Source organism: Delphinapterus leucas, chromosome 7 (genome assembly GCF_059928025.1).
Source record: "Delphinapterus leucas isolate spDelLeu-1000000601 "Yukka" chromosome 7, BTC_Dleu_Yukka2, whole genome shotgun sequence".
Classification (NCBI taxonomy): domain Eukaryota; kingdom Metazoa; phylum Chordata; class Mammalia; order Artiodactyla; family Monodontidae; genus Delphinapterus; species Delphinapterus leucas.
Window position 1 is genome coordinate 85,277,343 of NC_143135.1, and position 22,561 is coordinate 85,299,903.

Consider the following 22,561-nt stretch of genomic DNA (forward strand, 5'->3'; position numbering starts at 1 on the left):
GTGAGCCATGGCCGCTGAGCCTGCGCGTCCGGAGCCCGTGCTCCGCAACAGGAGAGGCCACAACAGTGAGAGGCCCACGTACCAGGCAAAAAAAAAAAAACAAAAACACAGATGCTGAGCCCCTAGAATTTCTAATTCTAGGATGGAGCCTGAAAATATGCGTTTCTAGCCAGGTATCAAGTGATGCTGATGCAGCAGTGTTTCAGGAACCGTACTTTTAGACCCACCAGTCTAGTTACTTTGCTATCATTTGATCTAGCTTAATTATAGGACAAAGTTGATGAGCTGTTAACTGTCCAGGTACTTTAATGTGGCAGGTACTTTAACGATTGCTGAGAAGTTTTTAGAGGGCAGATATTCAGTAACATGAATGAAAGAAAATTTTTATGCTCTAAATGCCAGACTTTTAGATAGCATAGATGATGACTGAAGAACTGGGATACAATGTATTGCAAAAAGTTTGGGCTCTAAGATCCCCTGTTTTTTTCAGAAAGCCACTCAGGTTTCCAAGCAAGTAACACAGTTTAGCTTCCAAAGTTCATTGCTATAAAGCATGAGAGAGAGAACGCCCTAATCTAAAATATTTTGAAGGCAGAAATGACTAAACTCTATTTCTACTTTATGACTTTTTAAATATCTGATTTTTACAGAGAACTATTTTACCGATTAAATAGTAGAGTTATTTAATGTTACACATCTGAATATTAAAAAATAACCACTTAATATGAGAGTTTAGGTTTGACTTTATTGTTTAGAATTATAATACTGGGCCAATAGATATATGTTATTTTGAGATTACTCCAAGAATGTGAAAGTTATGTTATAACTATATTGCTAGTTGTTCTTGATTTCAGTTAATGTTCCTGGAAGTTCTATAGTGTATGTAGGGAAGCAGTCTGCCTAGTCCAGGTCTTCTGTGGAGTCATTCCCAATCTGGCATTCAGGTGTCCTGTGATCATTGTGTCAACAAGAAGGGTCATTGACTTCCTGAAATTAGCTCTTGGTACCCAAATGTCAGTATACAACCTCAAAAGGAGAGACCTGTATATTGAGGCATACCAGATACCTTTCATCAGAGAGAATCACGTGGAGATGAAGGAAGACAAAGTTCTTATTGTATATGCTGACGCTGAGACATAGCCCTCTGATAACTAGAATTCATGTGACTGGACTAATTTATCTCTACCAAAACTACATTTTTAGAAAGTATATTGAACAACTATTCTAAAGTCTTAGATATGAGAGGATTCACTTTTTAAAATCAAAGTCTTATATAAACAATATTTACGTGCAGAAAGAAGCTTTGTACTTAATTCTTCATTATGCCTTATGCCAATAAATAATTTTTCTTCTTTGTGATATATCTTCCTTCTCAGTCAGGATTCTGGGAGAGAAGTCATAATTCCCTAAGGCATTCACTGTATTTAATGAATTAACTTCATTTCTATGTATCTAGGATGGTACTAGCTATGTACCTTGAGGTAATTTGAGAAAATAGTCATCAATCATTTTTTGTGACGCCCAGGCAAAATACTCAGATACTCAGATGAAATAGGCTATTCCAGGGAATCTTAGTACCTGAGGAAACACTGCCATTTGCCTTTTGAAACTTGAATTCAACTGTTTTTACATCAACCAACATCACAGTTGAATTCTGAAATGAGATAGAAAAAAACCAACCTGGTCCTTTCTAGATCAGTCTCTTAACAAAAGGCAAGGGTTTGATTTTTTTCCCCGTAACTAGATATTAATAGAGAGTAATTTTGGAAAAGGTATCTTTGATGGAATATACTAGGAGGCAAGAATGTTAATGTGATCAAGCATTAGGGGTCACAGCTAGCTCAAAGATAGGGCTGGGTTTTCTGGAAGGAAGGCATTTAGAGCTACTTAAGCAGGAAGGAAAATCGGTTGGAAAGGCTATGAGATCTGTTCATTCATTTGTTCAATAATTGTTTATTTACACGCCTAGTGTTGTGTTAGATACTCTAGTAGGTGCTGGGGATATAAAAGTAATAAAACATAGTCCTAGTTCTTAAGGAGCTCACCAGGGGAAACAGACACACAATTATAATGCAAACTGTTAAGTACATTTTTTAGAGAATGAAAAGAGCTAAAGATAGAGGAATCATGCTTATCTTTAACACCACTGGGGAAGGCCCAGGCTGAGGGCAGGAAGAAGCTCCAGTGCCACCAGGGCACAGAATAGGGAGAGGCTTGGGCACCAACTCCCAGTGGCCCCTCAACACAAGGCCATCACCCACAGGGTCACTGTGACTTATTGGAGCAAGCAGAGTCTTCTGGGCCAGGGTTCTTCTAGCTTGTTTTTCACTGTACCCAATTAGGAGGCCTCACCGCATTAACAGGCAGCCAGAACCTGTATAATGGTTGCTTACTAAAATGCCTGTAATCCAACACTGCTCCTCAGATTATGGCCCTGCTTCTAAAGAGAGGGCTCCATTTTGGGAGCCTCTTGGCCCTGAGAGTGAGCAGAGGCTCAGGAAGGAAACACAGCGTGAGATTCACAGTCACTGTCCTTCTTCCGCTGCTGGAGACAATTTAACATCCGAGGGAGTTTGAGAGGAAAGGAGGGACCAGCCCTCTCTGCCCTGCCTCATCTGCCTCTGACTGTGCTCCTATAAGAAAATTGATAAGTAGCCTGAAACCCATGGTACCAGGGCCTACCCTGTGTCCATGATCCTTGGCAAGCCCTTCCACTCACCCCCTTAATCAGAGTGGGTGGACACAGAGCAGAAGGAAGCCTGAAAAAGGCTTTAAAGCACAAGCCTTTTGCAAGGGCCCCTCTCAGTAACTTCATGGCATGGCTTCTGTTCTACAGCCTCCAGGACCTGGGCCTGTGAACATCCAGGGCTTACCCTTAGGATCTGAGCAGCAGTATGTTCCTAAGGCTGAGCCCCACCAGCTAGCTCATCCAGAACTAGCCTCATTTTGGCATATTGGAGACAGGGTGCTGGCCCTGAGCCTACTCATCTAGAGAGGACAGTCGTAAAGGGTTCAAGGCCCAGACACTGTAAAAGCTGGGGTAGAGCCTCCATGAGAGGAACATGAGCCCTGCTCTGGAATCACAGCTATAGAGGACCATTTCAGGGGAAGGGCAGAGTGGGCAGAAGAGAGTAGGGGTATGTGTGCAGGCAAGGAGGTGGGGGGAGTGGTGACTTAAGACAGAAGCATCTTATTCCCTATATCCTAATTTTGTTTCACTTCAGGGCTTTTCACTTCCCTCTGCCTGGAATACTGTTCCCTCAGATCTTTGCATGAATTATTATTCTTTCAGGTTTTTCTCTAATGTTACCTCTTCAGAGACGCCTTCTCTGACCATGTCTCTATTACTCACTTTTTTAAATGTATGTTTTGTTCTATTATAATACTTGTTACCTGGCATCATTAAATGTCTATTAGTGTATACGTTCTGACACCAGAATGAAGCTTTATGAGGGCATGGTCTTCACCTGCCTCATTGCCACTCTATTCTCAGTGCCCTAGCACCATGTGTAACACATAATAGACTCTCAACAAATACAGTTAATAAATTAATGAAAGACCTCCTTCATGTTAAGACACAGAATATAAAACAGTAAAACATATTTGAGTACATTAAAATTAAAAATATAGAATTAAAGATACTGTAAAGACAGGTGGCTGAGAAAATGAATTTTAAAAAATTTATTAAACACAAAAAGGATTGTTATAATACTACTAACAACAAGAAATTTATATATAGAATATGTAAATAGCTCTTACAGACTAGTAATAAAAAGACAAGCAGGTAAGAAAAAAGGTAAAGAATACAAACAGCCAGTTCACAAGAAGAAAACATTTGAATAACCAATAAATCTTATCAGATTATACTCTACTGGGAATCTGGAAAATACAAATGAAAACCACAGTGAGATACTATTACACACCTCTTGGATTGACAAAGTATAGAAGTCTGACAATACATTGGGAGGTTATAGAATAAACTCTGCTAATGGGTATATAAATTGGTACAACTACTTTGTATAGTTACTTGGCAATATATGGTTAACTAAGTTGAAGATGCGTATCCCGAATGACCGACCCAGCTCTTCAATTTCCAGGTATGTGTATACCCTAGAGAAACTGAAATATATTCATTAGTAGATTAATTAATTGCAGCAGTGTTTCAGGGAAATCTGGAAATAATGTAAATGTTAATCAATATTCCGATTGTATAAATTGGATAATTGTGGCATATTTATACAAAGTACAGTTGTTAAAACGAATGACTTAGGATTAAATGTACTAACACAGTTAAGGTAAAACAGTGTTGAGTGAGAAAAAAACAAATTGCAGAAACATACATATAGTGTAAATACTCTTTATTTAAAGCTTACAATTACTTATGTATGTATAGCTTTGAAATAAAAATACTGTATACCCAAAAATACAGGAACATGATAAGCAAGTTAGCAGTCATCTTGTTGGTAGGGAGGGGCATAAGGTCAGTGAAGGGTACAAAGAGAGCTTTGTCTCTTTCCCAGCAAATATGAATAATCTTAGATTTGATAAAGCTGTTTAGTAGGTAAAAGGGTGTTTGTTTATATTATTTTCTACATTTTATGTATATTTATAAAATGTCATAATTTTTAATCTTCCCAGTAAAATTGCTTTTATGTTTAGGAATACATTTCCTCTTGGTGAAGCTAACGAGACTCCGAAGCAAGAATGCATACACTTTCAGTTATTAAAGTATACTAAAATTGACACTACATTTGATATTTTCCAAAGTGAAATTCTTTGAATTTGACATTAAAAGTATAGGAAAGCAAAGTTAATTCCTCTGCTAAATGGAACAGACTAAGTATGGCTCAGTCACAGATGATGAGTATAATTAACAGGATTGACCTCTCAGGGATCATGGAGATTGAGAGAAGAGCAGGTTCTCAGAAGTCTATGCAGCAGACTAGAAAATCTTATTCTTTGAGCTTGTTTATTTTCAGTTGCTTTCTTCCTATGGACAGAAAAATAATAGTATAACTTGAAAAAATGCTTCACGCTGACTCTGATAGTTGAATAATCATCACATGCTCTTTAATGCCTTTCCATAATCAAAACATACTTAATCTGTAACTTCAGGTGGTTCCCCTTTCTCAGCGAAGTGGTGTTCTTGAATGGTGCACAGGAACTGTCCCTATTGGTGAATTTCTTGTTAACAATGAGAGTGGTGCTCATAAAAGATACAGGCCAAAGGATTTCAGTGCCTATCAGTGTCAAAAGAAAATGATGGTGAGTAACACTCAAAAATATAAGTTATTGCAAGATTATCTAATAGCTTATTAAAACTGATATCAAATATTATGGAATGTAAAAAGTTTTAATTTCATCAGGTAATTGTTAATGACAGTAAGTATAAGAAAGTAAGCTCACCAGAATGAAAGTGTGTGTGAGTGAAAAAGGAAGGTTTTTAAACTATGTTAAGTGTCAACCCTTGTCCTATGAGAACTTAACATTATTCAGTATATGCAAATTTGCTTCCAGTTTGGGGTAAGCTAAATCTTAACAAAACAAACAAACAAAACACTAACTAGAACCAAAAAAAAACCATTATGAAATAGAGACATTCAAAGACATTTGCCACATCACACTGGCCATCTGGTCTGACATTCATTCACCCAATCAGTGACATTTATTGAATGTGCCCTCTCTACCAGATACTATGCTGAGACTTCACAAATATGACTAATCACCATCATACTTATCCCATTTTAAGATGAGAAGAAGTTCTGAAAATTTTGCTTACTCCAGGTCAATGAGCTAATAAATAGTGGAGCAAAGATTTAAACCTTGTCTGTCCAACTCTAAAATCCATTTACTTTTTCTTTTGTTGTGCTTTCTGTTATATGATTTTAAAACGTATGGTAAAGTACTATAGGGATGGAAAGGTACTGTGTAGGCACAGAGGAGGACGTGATCAGTTCTACCTGGGACAGGGAGGAGTGGAGAGAATCAGATTCAAGAAAGACTTCATAGAGGAGATGGTATTTGAGCTGAGTTTTATAAATGAATTGGTTTTCCAAGCAGAGGAACATACAAACAAAAAGGAAGGAGGCATGAACAGGCAGGTAAATATAGCATAGGCTTAGGTTTTGAGGAGGAATAGATGAGATTGAAGCAGTAGTCGTTAGTCAAAAAATGGAATGTTATGAAATGTTAAGAAATTTTCACTCTATCCTGTAGGCAATAGAGAACCCTTGAGAAGGATAGTAATATCAGATTGGCATTTTAGAAAACTCTGACAACACTTATATTTTTGAGGGTTATATTTTTGAGAAAGCTGACTAGAGGCATGAGGCGGAGTCTGAACTAAGAGTAATAGCAGTAGGAATGGAGAACAGGCAGTTCATATAAGAAATATTAAAGAGGCAAAACTTAGATGATTTGGTTGCTGTTTAGAAGTGGGGTTGATGAAAAAAGAGTATCAGTGGCACCCAGTTTCCTGGTTGGTATGATGGAGTAGGTGGAGAAGCTATTTACCGTGTTGGTGAATAGAGGAAGTGGCTGGGTTTTGCCAAAGATGAGAAGGTGAATTAGTTTGGATTTGGAAATGATCCAAGTGAAGATGTTGAGTGGGAAGTTGGAGAGGCACATCAGGCTGGAGCTTATTAAAGATACCTGAGCCAAAGATACAGATTTGGAAGTATCAGTCCATAGATGAGGATTGAGCCTTTTGAAGTAGATGTGCTTTGCTTCAGGAAATTATTATATAGTAAGGAAATGTTGAAGGACAGATCTGAGATGTGTCAGCTGCTTTGCCATCCATCCGGGATTGATTTTTCCATTCTTTCTCTTTTTCCTGTTTCCTATCACACGCCTAGTGCTGGGATACACCTAAGACTATCTGGAGCTACCTTTGGCATTTTTGTGTTTACTTCCACATAGATTACAGAATCATTCAAATTAGAATTGAATTAAAACAGATAACAGTCACTGTTGGTATGCCACCTTCCCCTAAAATTAACATGAAAACCCTAAAGGGATTATAGCTTGTTATTAATTGCTTCCCTGACCAGACTTTTAGCTTCTTGTGGGTAGAGATAATATCTTGTTCATCTTTTTATTGCCTTTATATCTATCATACTATTTTCCTATTGAAACTCCTAGTAGACTTCAGTTAAATTAGTTGAACAGAATATTCAGAAAATAATTTTATATTTTATCTATTAAAGGATGTACAAAAAAAGTCTTTTGAAGAGAAATATGAAACCTTCATGGAGATTTGCCAAAATTTTCAACCAGTTTTCCGTTACTTCTGCATGGAAAAATTCTTGGATCCAGCTGTTTGGTTTGAGAAACGATTGGCTTATACTCGGAGTGTTGCTACTTCTTCTATTGGTAATCTTCTTATACATTTTAGTAGATTCAGCACTTCCTACATTCTGAGTTACAGGGGGATGGTGGTGGTGATGGTGTTTGTTAATCAGACCATCTTCATCATTAGATCATTGTGTTTCTTTTTCATCCTGATTCTTAGCTACTAAATGTAGCTCTTAGCTTTGGCAGGAGAGAATTTCTTTTTTCCAGGTAGGGAAATAAAGACTGGTTATTTTTCTTCATTGCTTAATAGTGAATATGGCTTACTTTCTTTCCCCTCAATGTATTATTTTCTGGGATTTTTCTTTGGAAAATAATAAAACTCGTGATAATTCCATTTAAGTTATTTCCTTTAATTATTATTGTTCTTGCATACGGCCTCTATAATACCATGATATTAACACCCAAAGATTGATTCTGTTTAATAGAATTTTGGTTTTGGAATAGAAATAATGATATATATTTAAATATTCTTGTACAATATATATTTTGGCTTTTTTTATTTCTGAGAGATTGGAATAGTTAGATAGGGCAGTTAACAAAATCTTAGCGTATGAGAACTAACAGGAATATCAGTGATCTATTGTTTTTTAATTAAAGACCACTCTTTTCATCACTTAGGTACAATACACCAGGAAGGCAGGACATGTGTATTTTGAAAATTTTCTAGGTAATAATGAAACCCTCTTTTTTTCTACAATGAGGATCATTAATCTGATTCAACTAATTTAGTTTACAAACGAGAAAGTAGGCCCAGTTAATGACAGAGCTAGCCATGCACCCCAGGCATCCTGACACCCTTTCCACTATTTTTTTGTAACACCTTATAGTGTGTTTCATTAGGTTAAAAGCATTTTAAAACATGTTATCATCTGTGTTAAAAACAGAAATGTAGCTTTTCCTGGATATATACCTGATGAAATGAATTATTGACTAATTTGTGTTAAATATAATTCATCAAGCAGAAGAAAGTTTCACTGAAGAATGAAGAATTTACCCATAGGCGCCTCAGTTTAAAAGTATACTCAATAAATATTTGAGTGTATATGGTGCACTGCTTTGGCCCTGGTAAATAATGGGCCTCAATTTTAACCACACTCAATTTTGAAGTATTAATATTTTAATATATGTGCTTATTAGTAAATGGAAAACTTTTTAAGCAAATCATCTAGGATTTGTAAAATGCAGTATAAATGAAAATGGCTGGCAAGATTTGACTTAAACTGAAAATGGCCAGTTATGTACATAATTTCCTTCAAGTAGGCAAAAAAGCCTAAGCTACTTAAAAATTATATAGTCAGTGGTATTAGTTGAAATTATGGCTAATTGTGTTATAGAAATAGATGATATCAGTAATTTCAGATTGTTTTTTTTCTAGTTGGTTACATACTTGGACTTGGTGATAGACATGTACAGAATATCTTGATAAATGAGCAGTCAGCAGAACTTGTACATATAGATTTAGGTAAGTAACAAAAGATATGTTTCTTTGTTCAGTAAATATTTGGTCATCAAGAAATGTTGTTTGCCTGCCAGGATATTGCAAGTATGAGAGAGAGAGAGAGATCAAAACAATAAATACTGTTTAAAAAAAAGCATAAACACAGTGATGCTGGAGGGAGTAGCTAATTCTGCCTTGGATAATGAGTGACATTTAAGCCAGATCTCAAAGAAAGAAAGGATAATCTAGAGAGAGGATAGAGCAGATATGAAGGGAGGAATAATGAAGTTGTAGCATGTTTTAGGAATGGTGAGACATTAAATGTGGCTGGAGTGAAGTTTGCATGTAGTTGAGTAGCTTGAGGTATAGATTGGTACTAGATTATAAAAAGCCAGGCCAAAAAGTTTCAACTTTAATCTGTTAAACAACGGGAAGTAAATGAAGATACATTTAATCAGGACATAATCTTATTTGATTATTGGAAAGATAATTTGGGGAACAGTATCTGTGCAGTAGGAAAACAAATTAGGATATGTTATAATAGTTTAGACGAGATAATGAAAGAAATGATTTGGACTAAAGTTGTGTGAAACAGGAGTTGGATTTGGGGGACATTTTTGTAGTAATTTTGCACCAGTGATATTAGGTGTGGAAATAGTGGGAGAGGGAACTCCAAGATAACTGAAGTTTCTAGCTAAGGAAAACAGCAGGTTTTGTAGAGAATAAGAAACTGATGAGTTTAGTTTTATATGTTGTTTTGAGGTATTGGGATTTCCAGGGGAAGTAGACAGTTTAATATATAGGAAAGCAAAGATGTTGAACATAGTAAGAGATGTAGAACTTTTCAGCAAATAGATTTTAGTTGAAGTCATTGGACTAGAGGAGGTTCTAATCTTGTACGTCATCCTTGATGACGAGAACTAAGGATGGAATTGTAAGGAATCTCAGCATTAAAAAGGCTGAGCCTTGGGAATTGCCTGGTGGTCCAGTGGTTAGGACTCGGCACTTTCATTGCTGAGGGCCCAGGTTCAATCCCTGGTTGGGGAACTAAGTTCCCACAAGCTGCAGAGCGAGGCCAAAAAAAAGGCTGAGTCAGAAAAGAAAAAAAAAAATGAGGAATAACCAACAAGTCATAGAAAGTAGAGGTAGGGATATCTTGGAAGACAAGAGAGGATAAATTTTCATGGAGGAAGAAGTGCTGTGCTCAGTAGTATCTGATACAGAAAGGTCAAATAAGATGAATGCTGAAAATAGACCTTTGAATTTAACAATTAATCTTAGTAAACTTTGGATAGAATGGAGGAAGTAAGATTGTGAAAAGGCAAGGATTAAATGGAAGTTAAGGATGTGTAGGCTAAGAATGTGAAACTGTTCTTCAAGAAATTTAGAAGTAAGGGAAGAATGAAGAGAAATTTGCTGCAGAGATGGGAGACACACATTTGGTCCCCTCCCCCCACTTCTTTTGGTTTTGAGGGTTTTTTGTTCTTGTTCATTTGCTTTCTCAAGATGGGAGATACTTATAGGAGAGAGACAAAGATAATTGAAATAGCAAGGGAAATCATGAAGTATGTGAAGGTGTAGGGTTGGCTTTGCACTGGAAGCGTGTTAGCTTTTCCTCCAAGAGAAGAAAGGATGAGTGCTAATAGGAAAGTCTTCAGCTAGAGGGGAAAGAATTTGAGGGAAATTATATTTGCTATTCTGTTTTCTCTGAGAACTGGAAAGCATGTTTATTTGCTAATAATTGGAGGGATGGTAATTGGCCTTAAAAGAACAATAAAATTTTAAAAGTGGGTACCATGGAAATGAGACCAACGGCTGACTAGAAAGGCATAAATAAAAAAGACATGCCAAGCATTTTAAGGGGCATTTTAGGGTGATAATCCTAAATTTGTAGTGTCATCATATGATTTCTTCCAAGCACCCTCAGCATCCCTGGAATTTGAGTTCTAGTTTGAAGTGGTAAGTGTGTAGGAACAAGGGGCCAAGAAGATTTGAGTTAACTAGTGAGAGTAATCAACTTTGCAGGCTATACCCTGAGCTGAGTAGGGAAGGAAGAGAGACTAAAAAGACTAGAAATCTCAGTGAGTTTGAAGATTATTTAACACGAATAAAGGGGTAGAAGGAGAAGAGGTTTTAATTAAAATGTAGAATTTAAGATTTCTTAGAAAGTACAGTTTTAGGAGATTATAAGTTCTATAGTATAAGTTTTTGCTAAGTGGTTTGCTAAGAGAGAGTAAATTGAATTTCATTAGAACAGAGAAGATCAAGAATATTATATGGTTTTCCCCAGAATGAATTCCAGAATTAGGACAGAGAGGAAGATCGTGAGCTAGGTCCACACCAACATTGAATGAATTTGATAGGAAATCTTAGATGTTGGGTTATAATAAATATGAGGATGAGTGGAGTTGTTAGAGCCAGAATGTGGGAACTCAATAGAGGAGTGAAATTTTGCATGAGAACAAAAGGGCAGTGCAATGGAAGCTGCAAAGTAGAGATAGGAGTATGCCAACCGATGTCCAGGCCATGCTAAACACATCTATAAATGAGAAAGGTAAATTGGTATAACCAGTTTGGAATACTGTTTGGCATTATCTGCTAAAGCTGGGAATTGTGACCCAGCAATTCCACTGCAGTAAAAATGCACGCATGTGTATAAGAATGTTCATAGTAGTACTATTCATAATAGCCCCAAATTAGAAACAGCCCCAACCCCCATCACAAATAGAATGGATGAACAGTCTACAGCCATACCACCCTGAACGCGCCTGATCTTGTTAGATCTTGGAAGCTAAGCAGTGTCAGGCCTGGTGAGTACTTGGATGGGAGAATGGATGAATGAATTTTATTGTATTCATAAAATGAAGTACTATATAACAATGAGATTGAATGAACTATAGCCACACTCAACATGGAAGACTCACAAATACAATGTTAAGTGAAAGAATCTAGATACAATAGAATATATACTGTATAATTCCATTTATGTAAAATATAAAACTGATAAAATTAATCTATAGTGTTGGAAGTCAGGATAGTGGTAAGCCTTTGAAGAGGTGTTTCGTGATTCATAGAGAGATGAGGCGGGGCTTCTGGAATGCTGGTTACATGGTTTTGTTCATTTTATAAAATCTCAATTAGCCACACACTTGAACGACTTTGATGATTTGTACACTTTTCTGTGTATCTCTTTGATTATCTGTTGCTGCATAAGAAACCACCCCAAATTTAGTAGCTTAAAACCACTATTACTATATCTTATAGTCTATGCGTTGACTGGTCTCAGCTGGAAAATTCTCACTTATGATCTTTCACACAGCTGTAGTCAGCACCTGGGGCTGAATTTACCTTAGGATTCAACTGGGCCAGTGTCAAGATGGCTTCTTACACATTTGATGCTTCATTGCTCCTCCATGTGGCCTCTCTGTCTAGCAGAGTAACCTGAACTTCTTACAAAGCATCTCAGGGCTCCGAGAGGAAGGAAGTAGAAGTTAAGGGTTAGCTTGCAACTGGCACAGTGTCACTTCTGCTATATTCTCTTAGAGTAGTGTCATACGACCAATCCAGATTCTTCCCTTTCTTTCTGGGACTCCAATAACAATACATTAGACTATCTCACTGTATCACTTATGCTGTTTATGTCCTTCTCTATATTTTTCAAACCTTGTTTTTCCTTCAGCTCACCCATGGTGTCAGTGGAAACCATGTGGGGAGCCTGGACTTCCTGTGTCACCAATCTGTAGCAAGGAGCCCCCTTTCCTCTTGGATGTCAGAGGAGGCCAAGTGGGGAACCTGGTCTTCTACCACGACTTAGCAGTAAATAAGGTGGTTACTCCCAAAGCCAGCAAAAATAGAAGTGTAGATAAGATCCAGAGTCTCATAATGTAATATCTAAAAAGGTCAAAATTTCAATTGAAAATCATTTGTCAGGAAAATTGCAGTTTGAATGAAAAACAATAGACGTCAGCACTGAGGTGACAAAGATGTTAGAATTATCTGACAAAGATTTTAAAGCAGCCATCATAAAAATACTTCAAGGAGCAATTACAAACATGTTTGAAACAAATGAAAAGGTGCTAAGTCTCAGCACAGAAATAGTTTCAACATAGAAATAGGAGATATAAAAGAGAACCAGGTGAAAATTTTATTTTCCATTTTTTGGATGATTCTCTAGAGAACTATGTTGAGTGAAAAAAGCTAATCCTCAAAGGTTACATACTGTTTGACTCCATTGACATACTTGAAATTACAAAATTATAAAAATGGAAAACAGATTAGTTATTACTGGAAGAGCAGGGAGTAGGGGTAGGCCTTGGGAGTAAGTAGGTGTGGCTAATATAGCATGAGGGATCCTTGTGTTGATGGAAATATTCTATATCTTGATTGTATCAGTGTCAACATCCTGGTTATGATATTGTACTGTAGTTTTGCAAGATGTTGCCATTGGGGAAAAGTGGATAAAAGATATATATATATATATATATATATATATATATATACACACACACACACACACACATATATATATATCTTCTGCATTTTAAATTCTACCCTTCACTACCTCATTTTTAAAAGTCACCCTTTAACATAGAATTCTCTAATTACATCAATAAATAATTTTTTTAACTTGATTTTTTAAAATTGGAGGTGGATCTCCTGGAGAATGCTGGAGATGAAGAAGGCAGGCAGAGCAGAAATAGAATAAATGACTGTGTGTTTTAGTACTGATTGAATATTGGTGACAAATTATTTAGTGCCTCTGCAAAGTTCACATACCAGTTGAGGAAAGTAAATTAGCTATGGGACCTCCTAACCTCACTGTATTTTTTACTTCAGGAGTTGCTTTTGAACAGGGTAAAATCCTTCCTACTCCTGAAACAGTTCCCTTCAGACTCACCAGAGATATTGTGGATGGGATGGGCATTACTGGTGTAGAAGGTGTCTTCAGAAGGTAAGTCAAATAGGGTAAGGTAAGGCAGATGATTTTTGGTGTTGAAATTATTTGGATTATTGATTTCTATAGATTATAGAGTTCACCCTTACTAGAATTATTATACATTCCAGTGCTTTACCAGTACTAAGAAAAAGACCTTGGGTAAAAGCAGTAATTATTTCCCCTTCCTTCAGACCACCTGGGACCTCACCCAATATGACACACATACTGTCCTCCCTTACTGCCTCTGGAAGCAGCCCGCCTTTAATTTTCACACCTTTGTCCTCGCTAACTCTTTGTTTACTGATCAGAACTTCTCTTGTGTGCTCATTCTTGGGTATATAAATTATCTTAAAGGAGCTTATGATCTGGTACCAATTTCTGCTAAAAGAACTTTGCAGTTCCCTGTAGTTTTCCCAGCATAGGCCTACATACTCAACTTTCTTTCTTTTTTAAGTCTACATACTCATCTTTTAACAGGGCAGATTCTAGTCAAAGTAAACTGTAATTACCATAATAATCCACTGAAAGTAATGTTTCATAGTAGTATTGTGTTATTCTTATAAATGCTAAGCTCATATTCACAAATATATTTGTATTCATTTCAGAAACATCTACTGAAAACCCACTCTGCCAAGTACTATGCTCTTTGAGATATTAATTTGGGAATTATTAACAGGAATAGTCTCAGCATACTAAACATGAGTATATAGGAGGTAAAGATATGTTGAAAATGTTGGTGTATAATAAAATTCATATTTATAATGTGTTTGTAGATGCTGTGAGAAAACCATGGAGGTTATGAGAAACTCTCAGGAAACCCTGTTAACCATTGTAGAGGTAAAGTATATTATAAGGAAATCTTTATTTCTCTGCCCGATAGACTGTGTATCTTGTTAGGAAGGCACTGATTGGAAGATCAGTGCTTTGTTTTAATGAGGTGGGATGATGCTGGGCAGCAGGAGAGTAAATAGTGGCTTAGAAACTTGAGGCCTTCAGCCCCCTCAACTTTCTTGGAATGTTACAGCACTATAAGTAACCTCTAGTCTTTAATACATACATCAGCACTTTGACATCTTAGGTACCTTGTATGGTATTATTTTCAGAATGGTTTCCTTTGGAGTTTGAAGAGAAATCAATAAGTTGTATCTCCTTTTCCCATGCCCAGGTTCAGAACCATGTAGTGAGACAGATGGAGATCAAAATGTCAGCATTGTTACTGTAGGAACATGACTGAGCAGTGAGGGCCAAACTGGCTTGCTGCTGGTGCCACCTCAGTGCCTCTTTGCTGTCTTAACCTGGGAACAGCCCACTGAGTGGGGTTTGGGACTACAGGGCATAAACACTCCATCAGGATCACTGCCTCATGTTGATCAGGGCAGAAAGGGAAGGAAGTCCAGCAAATTTCCAGTGCTTATGACGTTAATTCTACCCAAGTGAGAATTGGGTACCCAAGGCAGTCATTCTCTATCCTAGTAAAGGGTATGTGGGGCAAGAGATCAGGAGAGTGTCCTCCACAGGGAAGCTTGGAAGTAGAGTTGAAGCATGCCTCCCTTACATTCTTTCAGCTTTTTGTTCCTTTAACTGGTGGTGCTGGACCTGGCTGCACTTTACTATCACCTGTATTTTTTTTTTTTTTTTTGCGGTACGTGGGCCTCTCACTGCTGTGGCCCCTCCCGTTGCGGAGCACAGGCTCCGGACGCGCAGGCTCAGCAGCCATGGATCACGGTCCCAGCCGCTCCGCGGCATTTGGGATCCTCCCGGACCAGGGCACGAACCCGTGTCCCCTGCATCGGCAGGCGGACTCTCAACCACTGCGCCACCAGGGAAGCCTGACCTGTATTGCTTTTAAACAACATTGATGTTGACCAAATTTGAACTAAACTTCTAGGAATGAGGCAAGAACATTTGTATTTTTTAAAAGCTTCATTGGCATTAACCATTAAGCCTGTGATCAACAAGGGTGGAACTATATCCCAAGGAGGGTGAAATTTATAGTCTATTAGGGTGGTCCTGTGTCTGCTGCCTTTATGAACCAAAGTCCTCTTTATAGCCCCTTTGGACTGCTGGTGGCGATATGGATTTTTGGTACAAAGAGAGTTAAAATGGGTCCCAATAGTGTGTTGATAAAGTTAACTCTAAGGCTGTGCTGTTCCCAAGGCTGGAAAAACTTTCCCTTTTTCCCATATACATATTGTCATTTGTTTGCCATTGGTGCTGCAGCAAGAATAAATGATAACATGGATGCCTCAGTAATGCAGAAATCAAGGTCTAAAATCAAATTATCTTGCTTTTTTGCATTTAAGACCAAAAAATCCAGACTTTTCAAATTAATTTAAGATCCAAAGAAGTTTAATGTATTCCCCAGTATTTTACTCTGTTCAGTCTCAGTCAAAAGGATTTTTGTGTCTGGGTAGATGTGGGGGTTCCTTCAGTACCGATGTCCTGAGTTAACACTTGCTAGAAGAGGGTAGTTCGTTCAAGGCTTCAGAAGTTTTATTAGTTGAATGCCAAATTGCTCGTGAGCCTCATTCTTTAAAGAGTGGTAGGAGGTAAAGTTAGAGAGGTCATAGTGGGCAGATTATTTAGGGGTTTCTACCTTAGTGTGAGGATTTTAGACTTTACTGAGTAAGATGGAAACTGTTGGGGAGTTTCAGGCCACTGCATCTCCTCCTGCAATAATGGTGTCACTTATAAGCTTTTATAAGCTTTGTGTGTTTTACACTGATTTACCTAATCTTCCCTCTGTAAGTCTGTCTGAATTTCCTGAAATAATTTAGTGCGGTTGTCCCAACCTTCCCAGCTGACCTCACTGTGGACTTTGTGCCTTCAGCTTTAGCAGGGTACTTCTCAGGAGTTTTGTTGGATCCCAATCCTCTGGAATGTCATTTCAGTCTCCTTTTTTGTAGTCATTACGTTTGCTCTATTAGATTTCATTGAGCCACAGTCACTGTTTCTGATATAATAACAATTAAAACTTCTCGCTTCCTAACCCTCTTTAAGAACACTGTGACTTGGCTGCATTTCCCTTTCCTTCTCAGTACATTTGTCTCTACTGGCCTTCAAGATCTCATTTTCTTTTTCATAATAGACCATCCTGTCTTCTAAGATTTTATCCATTCTACTAAGGTAATCTCTTCTTTTAACTCAATGGTTCTTAGCCAAGTGCAGTTTTGCTCTCTAAAGGACAGTTGGCAATGTCTGGAGACATTTTTGATTGTCATAATTGGGGCTGGGGGAGATGTGAAGGTACTATTCACATCTAGTGGGTAGAGGCAAGAGATGCCACAAAACATCCTATACACACAGCCCTCACACCAAAGAAATATCCAGCTAAAAAATGTCAGTAGTGCCAAGATTGAGAAACCCTGCTTTAACTTAATCTGTATTCCTTTCTTGTTTTTTGTTCAACCAGTCCTGTTCTGATAATAAAGCTAAAGTATATTTTTTTAATTACTCCAGTTCCTCCTTGATTCCAGAATTTGCAAATATGATTCCTAACACAAGCCCTTGGGTTTGAGATAATTCAATTGTGTTGTTTCTCTGTTTCAACCAAAGAAGACCATATAGTCTGTTTATAATAGAGGCCCCCATTTCTTTTCATTAGTTGGTTAATAAAATATATGTCCCTTTGGGGAGTGAAACTGGTTTGGATCCCTGAAGTCTAAACCCATGTCAGTGCCAATTTGAAGTCCCATAGAAACTCTTAAATTTATGGACAAACCACATATATTCAGAGTCAGTCCCTCTGTATTTTTTAATCGTCCTGGAGGATGCTCAGAACAGCATAAACAGATGACCAGTTTTTGGTACTGCTGATCTAGTATTTGTCCTGGAATTAAACGTGTAATGCTAAGGGCATTTTATAGTATCAGACTGCAGACCTACCTAGAAACACAAAAAAGGCAGCAGCAAGAAAGTATTCCAACTTTGTAATGCTGGAATATCCTGCAAAATCAGGCATTCCTGGAGTTGAGTCTTCACTTATTATTAAGACTTGTATGGTAAGCATTTGCTGAGGCCTATTTTAAAAAAATTATGTGCTTATAAACACCAGGGGCAGTTAGCTGTTCTGTATTGCCGAGGTCAAAAATCCCTGTGACCGGGCTTCCCTGGTGGCGCAGTTTGGGAGTCCGCCTGCCGATGCAGGGGACACGGGTTTGTGCCCCGGTCCGGGAGGGTCCCGCGTGCCGCGGAGCGGCTGGGCCCGTGGGTCAGGGCCGCTGAGCCTGCGCGTCCGGAGCCTGTGCTCCGTAGCGGGAGGGGCCACGGCAGTGAGAGGCCCGCGTACCAAAAAAAAAAAAAAAAAAATCCCTGTGACCTTACTTACTAAAATTAAGACTTAGAATCACTTGCTCTGGCCATGCCAGTTATTTTAGTATTCAAATTCTACTCCATATGTAGATTTCAAGATGCCAACCATAGCACTAGACCTTGGGTTTTGAGGAGTTTTCAATAAATTATACCTTTTTTTCTCCACCCAAATTTGGAACTAATTGAGTGGAAAAGAAAGAGCCTTAAGATGCCATAGAGATCAAAATGTCATGTTTATTACTGATACAACTGTTGGAGAATATGGCTTAGGAGTAAGGTCCAAATAGGCTTGCTACTGCTGTCCAGCTCCCACAATCTAATATATCCCTTGGTACAGCTCACCTGAGGGAGAGTTGGGGCCTGCAGTTCTCTGCTTTGGCAAATGTTCTTACCGAAGAACTGATCAAGAGGAGAGGGAGAAGGAAAGAGTAACTAGTGCTTGTCTGCTTTTAATTGATTAGTTTCACCCAATCAGGAAACATGGGTCAAAGGATGTCACAGCCCCCAAAATGGAGAAAGAATGAATGCAGATGGGAGAAAAATCCCAGAACATCATGTTAGTATAGTTTCCTCCACAAGGAAACATGAAGCACATGGGATAAGTTTGCCCCTCCATCCCAGTCAACTACCATGTGACTGGCCTGTATTATTTTTATAATACTGGTTCTACTGTTTCTAAATACATCATCAAAATACACATTGTTCTTCTAATACATATGTCCTCTCTATCTAGGTCCTCCTGTATGATCCTCTCTTTGACTGGACAATGAATCCTTTGAAAGCTCTGTATTTACAGCAGAGGCCAGAGGATGAAAGTGAGCTCCACTCCACTCCAAATGCAGATGACCAGGAATGCAAACGAAATCTCAGGTGAGCAGTTTTTGGGGAAGGATCTGTTGTCAATTGTTCAGATTCTCCTATTCCCAAGGCCCTTTAAACTGTTCCACCTCATTAACCTTTGTGTTTTTTTCATTAGTGATATTGACCACAGTTTCAACAAAGTAGCTGAACGTGTCTTGATGAGACTGCAAGAGAAACTAAAAGGAGTGGAGGAAGGAACCGTGCTCAGTGTTGGTGGACAGGTGAATTTGCTCATACAACAGGCCATGGACCCCAAAAATCTCAGCCGACTTTTCCCAGGCTGGAAAGCTTGGGTGTGATATTAAGCATGTGATTGCCTTTGAATTCAGCCTTTAGAAATTGTATTTTGGCCTTCATTTTTAACCCACCCACATACTTCAAATAGGTATTAATATTGAACTAAGTAAACTAATGTGTTTTTAAAAAAACGTTTAATGCTTGCTTCATTTACCTAAAGATGCTTTGATAGTCTCAAGTAACAGTTTTCTCACACTTTAGAAATAAACAGTCAGTCATGCTCTACTTCTAAGGTAAATGTTTATTTTTTCTTCTCAAGTGCATACTTGTATCATTTTCAGTAGAATCACTGACTTTTGCTTTAGCTGAAAATGCAAGCAGCATGAGTATAGCAGCAGCGCTGGCAGATTTTTCTTTAGTAGGAGTTAGAACAAATAAATATACTGCTAGTTTTGATATAGCTTTAATTAAAACTTGTTTCCCGGGTATTATATATGAATGATAAAATATTAATATATAAAAGGAAGAAAATAACTTTAAAATTGTAACCATCTGTATACCATGGTAAATATGTTTGTATTTTCAGTAGTAAGATCACTCAGTGTTACTCAGTAATGAAGGTGTTATGATATGGAGAACAAATTTCACAGACACAGTATGGTTACTGTTTTTTAGAAATGTATATTAGACCTTCTCATTCTGTTCTCTTTATCTTTTAAGCCCTCTGTTTCCAGTACTTTATCTTTCTATGATGCCTTCATATCTGTCTTCTAGTTCATGAATTCTCTTGTCTCTATGTAATCTCCTTTTTAAACTATTCATTGGGTTTCTCCTTTCAAAAGTTGTTTTCCATTTCTAGGTATGTATCATTCTTAAGATTTGCCTATTATTTGTTTCATGATGTCTAGTTGGGGTTTTTTTTTTAACTTTAAGTTTCTCTTGTTTGTATATGTTGGTTTTTGTAATTGGTGGGCTGTTTAGCCATGTATTTTGTGACTTTAGAAGGTGAGCTTATTTTCAGCAGGACCTTCTCATGGGGATCTTGAGTGACCTGGGTTAAGAATAATTCCTTCCAGAAAAGTTTTATGTCTGGTTATGTCATAGTTCCAGGGCTATCACTGACAGAGGACCACTCTTTCTTTAATTTCTTGGCTTCAGGGTTTCCTGACCTGAAGAGTACTATAAATTTACTGAGAGAAGACTCCCAGGCCAAGACAGACATTCTTCCACGTTATCTCCCTGTGCTAGTCAGCAGAATGTTTTACCGGTGACTCCCCTTTCACTGAGAGTGTAAGCCTGAATGTGTCCCAACTTTATGGACATGAGGGGAGGTGCATTTAATTACTACCCACTGCCTTTTTAAAGTCCTCTTACAAATGTTAGAGCTGAAATTCATAGGTTAATGAGATTGGCAAGTTTGCCAGGATAGCTAGAATATCAGCTCACACATCTACCTCTCTGGTTTTTAGTTTCCTTCTGAAACTGAAAATTTTTGGCCATAAGGATTTCCCCTTTCTTACAACTTCTGCTATGTGTTTAAAAAATATTTCTTATACCTTACCTAGCATTTCTGTGTGTATTGTTGGAAGGAAAGGGTTTAGGTATCAAGTTTGATATATAGCTAGAAATGGAACTCTTCTGTCCCCATAGTGACATTAGATAAACAAATAAAACTATTGACTTGTCTATTGGTGAATATAATCCTTCCTCCATCCTTAGGAAACTGTTCATCTCAGCTGCAGAGATTAAGAAATGGGTGACTGAACCTTGATGAATGAATAGGATGAATGAATAGGAAACCTATTTTTATTACCAAAGTGAATCAAGGGAATGTAGCAAACTTAGAATGTCTTTATTTAAGAAAGCCTTGAAATCTTCATGGGTGGAATAAGAAATTATCAGCTAGATGATAGTATAGGTAAGTGAATTTGTAGCTAATTCTTGCTAGTTGATGTATGTTATTCAAAGAGCTTTGAATAACATCATTAATCTACTCTTCAGCATTGAATGGTGTGCTGTAAAGCTCCTGTCCTATTCAGATCTAAAGATTATGACAAGATGGAACAATGTCTGGAAATGAATAAGATAGAAATCTACTGGGAACAAATGAGGAATGTTTAGGTTTTTTAAATATTTATGATAAAATATTTGTTGTATGCGGAGTACCTGACATACATTATATGCAGTGTCTTTTGCAAGATTAGTGATGTTATTCCAGTTTACAGCTGGGGAAAGTGAAATTTGGAAAAATAAAATAACTTGTCCAAGGGCAAAATATAATAAGTTGAAGGTACAAGTTTAATATGGACAATCTCTAACTTGGAAATCTTTCAAGTGAAAAGAATCTAGGCTTCACCAGTCAGTTGCTCATAAGGTCAGTGGAAACCAAGGAGAGAAGCTACTAGAAAAGCAGATAAATTACAGACTGTTTGAACAGTTGTGTTCAGATTAAGAGAGATACTGTTCGTTCCACTATTCTCTGTGCTGATCATACCACCTAATTAGTAGGTAAATAAATCCATGGCCATGATAGTATATACTTAAAATATATGCACTTAGAAATGCTAAAAATTTAAATATGGCCTAAAGCAAATAAAAGCAAAGAGGAAAACCTTTGATCTTCTTAAAGATTAAAGTAGGCTAGTGTTTAAATACATAGAAAGCTAGTGTACTGGCTTGAAATATGGAGATATGTGCCACTTCAAATATTTTGGTTGTACCTTAATGAAATTATATATTTCATGTAGATTTTTTTTAGTACTATTGAATGTATTTCTTTATTACACTGTTACCTGTTTTAAAATAAATCTTAAAGAAAATGTATGCTAAGACTCATTCATTTTATTTAAATATTTGAGTGTTCTGTGCGCCAAGCATGGTGCTGGGTATACAGCAATTTACAATGCAGTGTGAACTGAGAAGCCTGCTACACAGGACCAGACCAGTATGGTTCATCTCACTCTAAATAATCTAGTAGTTTTTCTTGATTACCCTGTGACAAAAAGCCAAATGAATGTTCTTTTTTGGGGGTGCCTAGAGAGTGATCTGGTCGACATTTCTAGAGTCTAAAAAATATATACTAGAAATGACAAAGATCCTAATATTCTAAATTTGAAGTTTGCATTCCACATATTTTTGTTTTTTAAAAAATCAGTAACTTCAGTCTTTAGAGTTTCAGGCTTTTTTGTCCAGTTTCTGAAAAAGTGAATTTTGCATAAATGCAGTACAGAGTTTTCACAGAGATTAGGTTCAGAATTTGGTGAGTAAGGTGAAAATCTAATGAAAATTATTCCCTGAAAAATCCCTTACTTTGCCCATAATGTACAACATGCATAATTTTTTTAATGTACAACAATATGTAAAAATATATACTTTTACACTAATGTACAATGTATGATTCTAAAGCAGTGGTTCTCAGGGGGTAA

The 22,561-nt window shown here is 37.3% G+C and overlaps 1 protein-coding gene across 1 annotated transcript in view; it reads left to right on the plus strand.

Annotated features, from left to right (window-relative positions):
• The window catches only part of ATM (ATM serine/threonine kinase), a 140,456-nt gene extending 118,497 nt beyond the window's left edge, over positions 1-21,959 (plus strand). The window contains exons 57-63 of the mRNA XM_022561583.3: positions 5,116-5,265; positions 7,206-7,371; positions 8,729-8,815; positions 13,628-13,742; positions 14,501-14,564; positions 18,772-18,908; positions 19,015-21,959. Coding sequence (XP_022417291.2) covers positions 5,116-5,265; positions 7,206-7,371; positions 8,729-8,815; positions 13,628-13,742; positions 14,501-14,564; positions 18,772-18,908; positions 19,015-19,198 — 903 coding nt within the window. The 3' untranslated portion in view covers positions 19,199-21,959. The remainder of the gene's footprint in view (positions 1-5,115; positions 5,266-7,205; positions 7,372-8,728; positions 8,816-13,627; positions 13,743-14,500; positions 14,565-18,771; positions 18,909-19,014) is intronic.
• Positions 21,960-22,561: the final 602 nt, after the last annotated feature.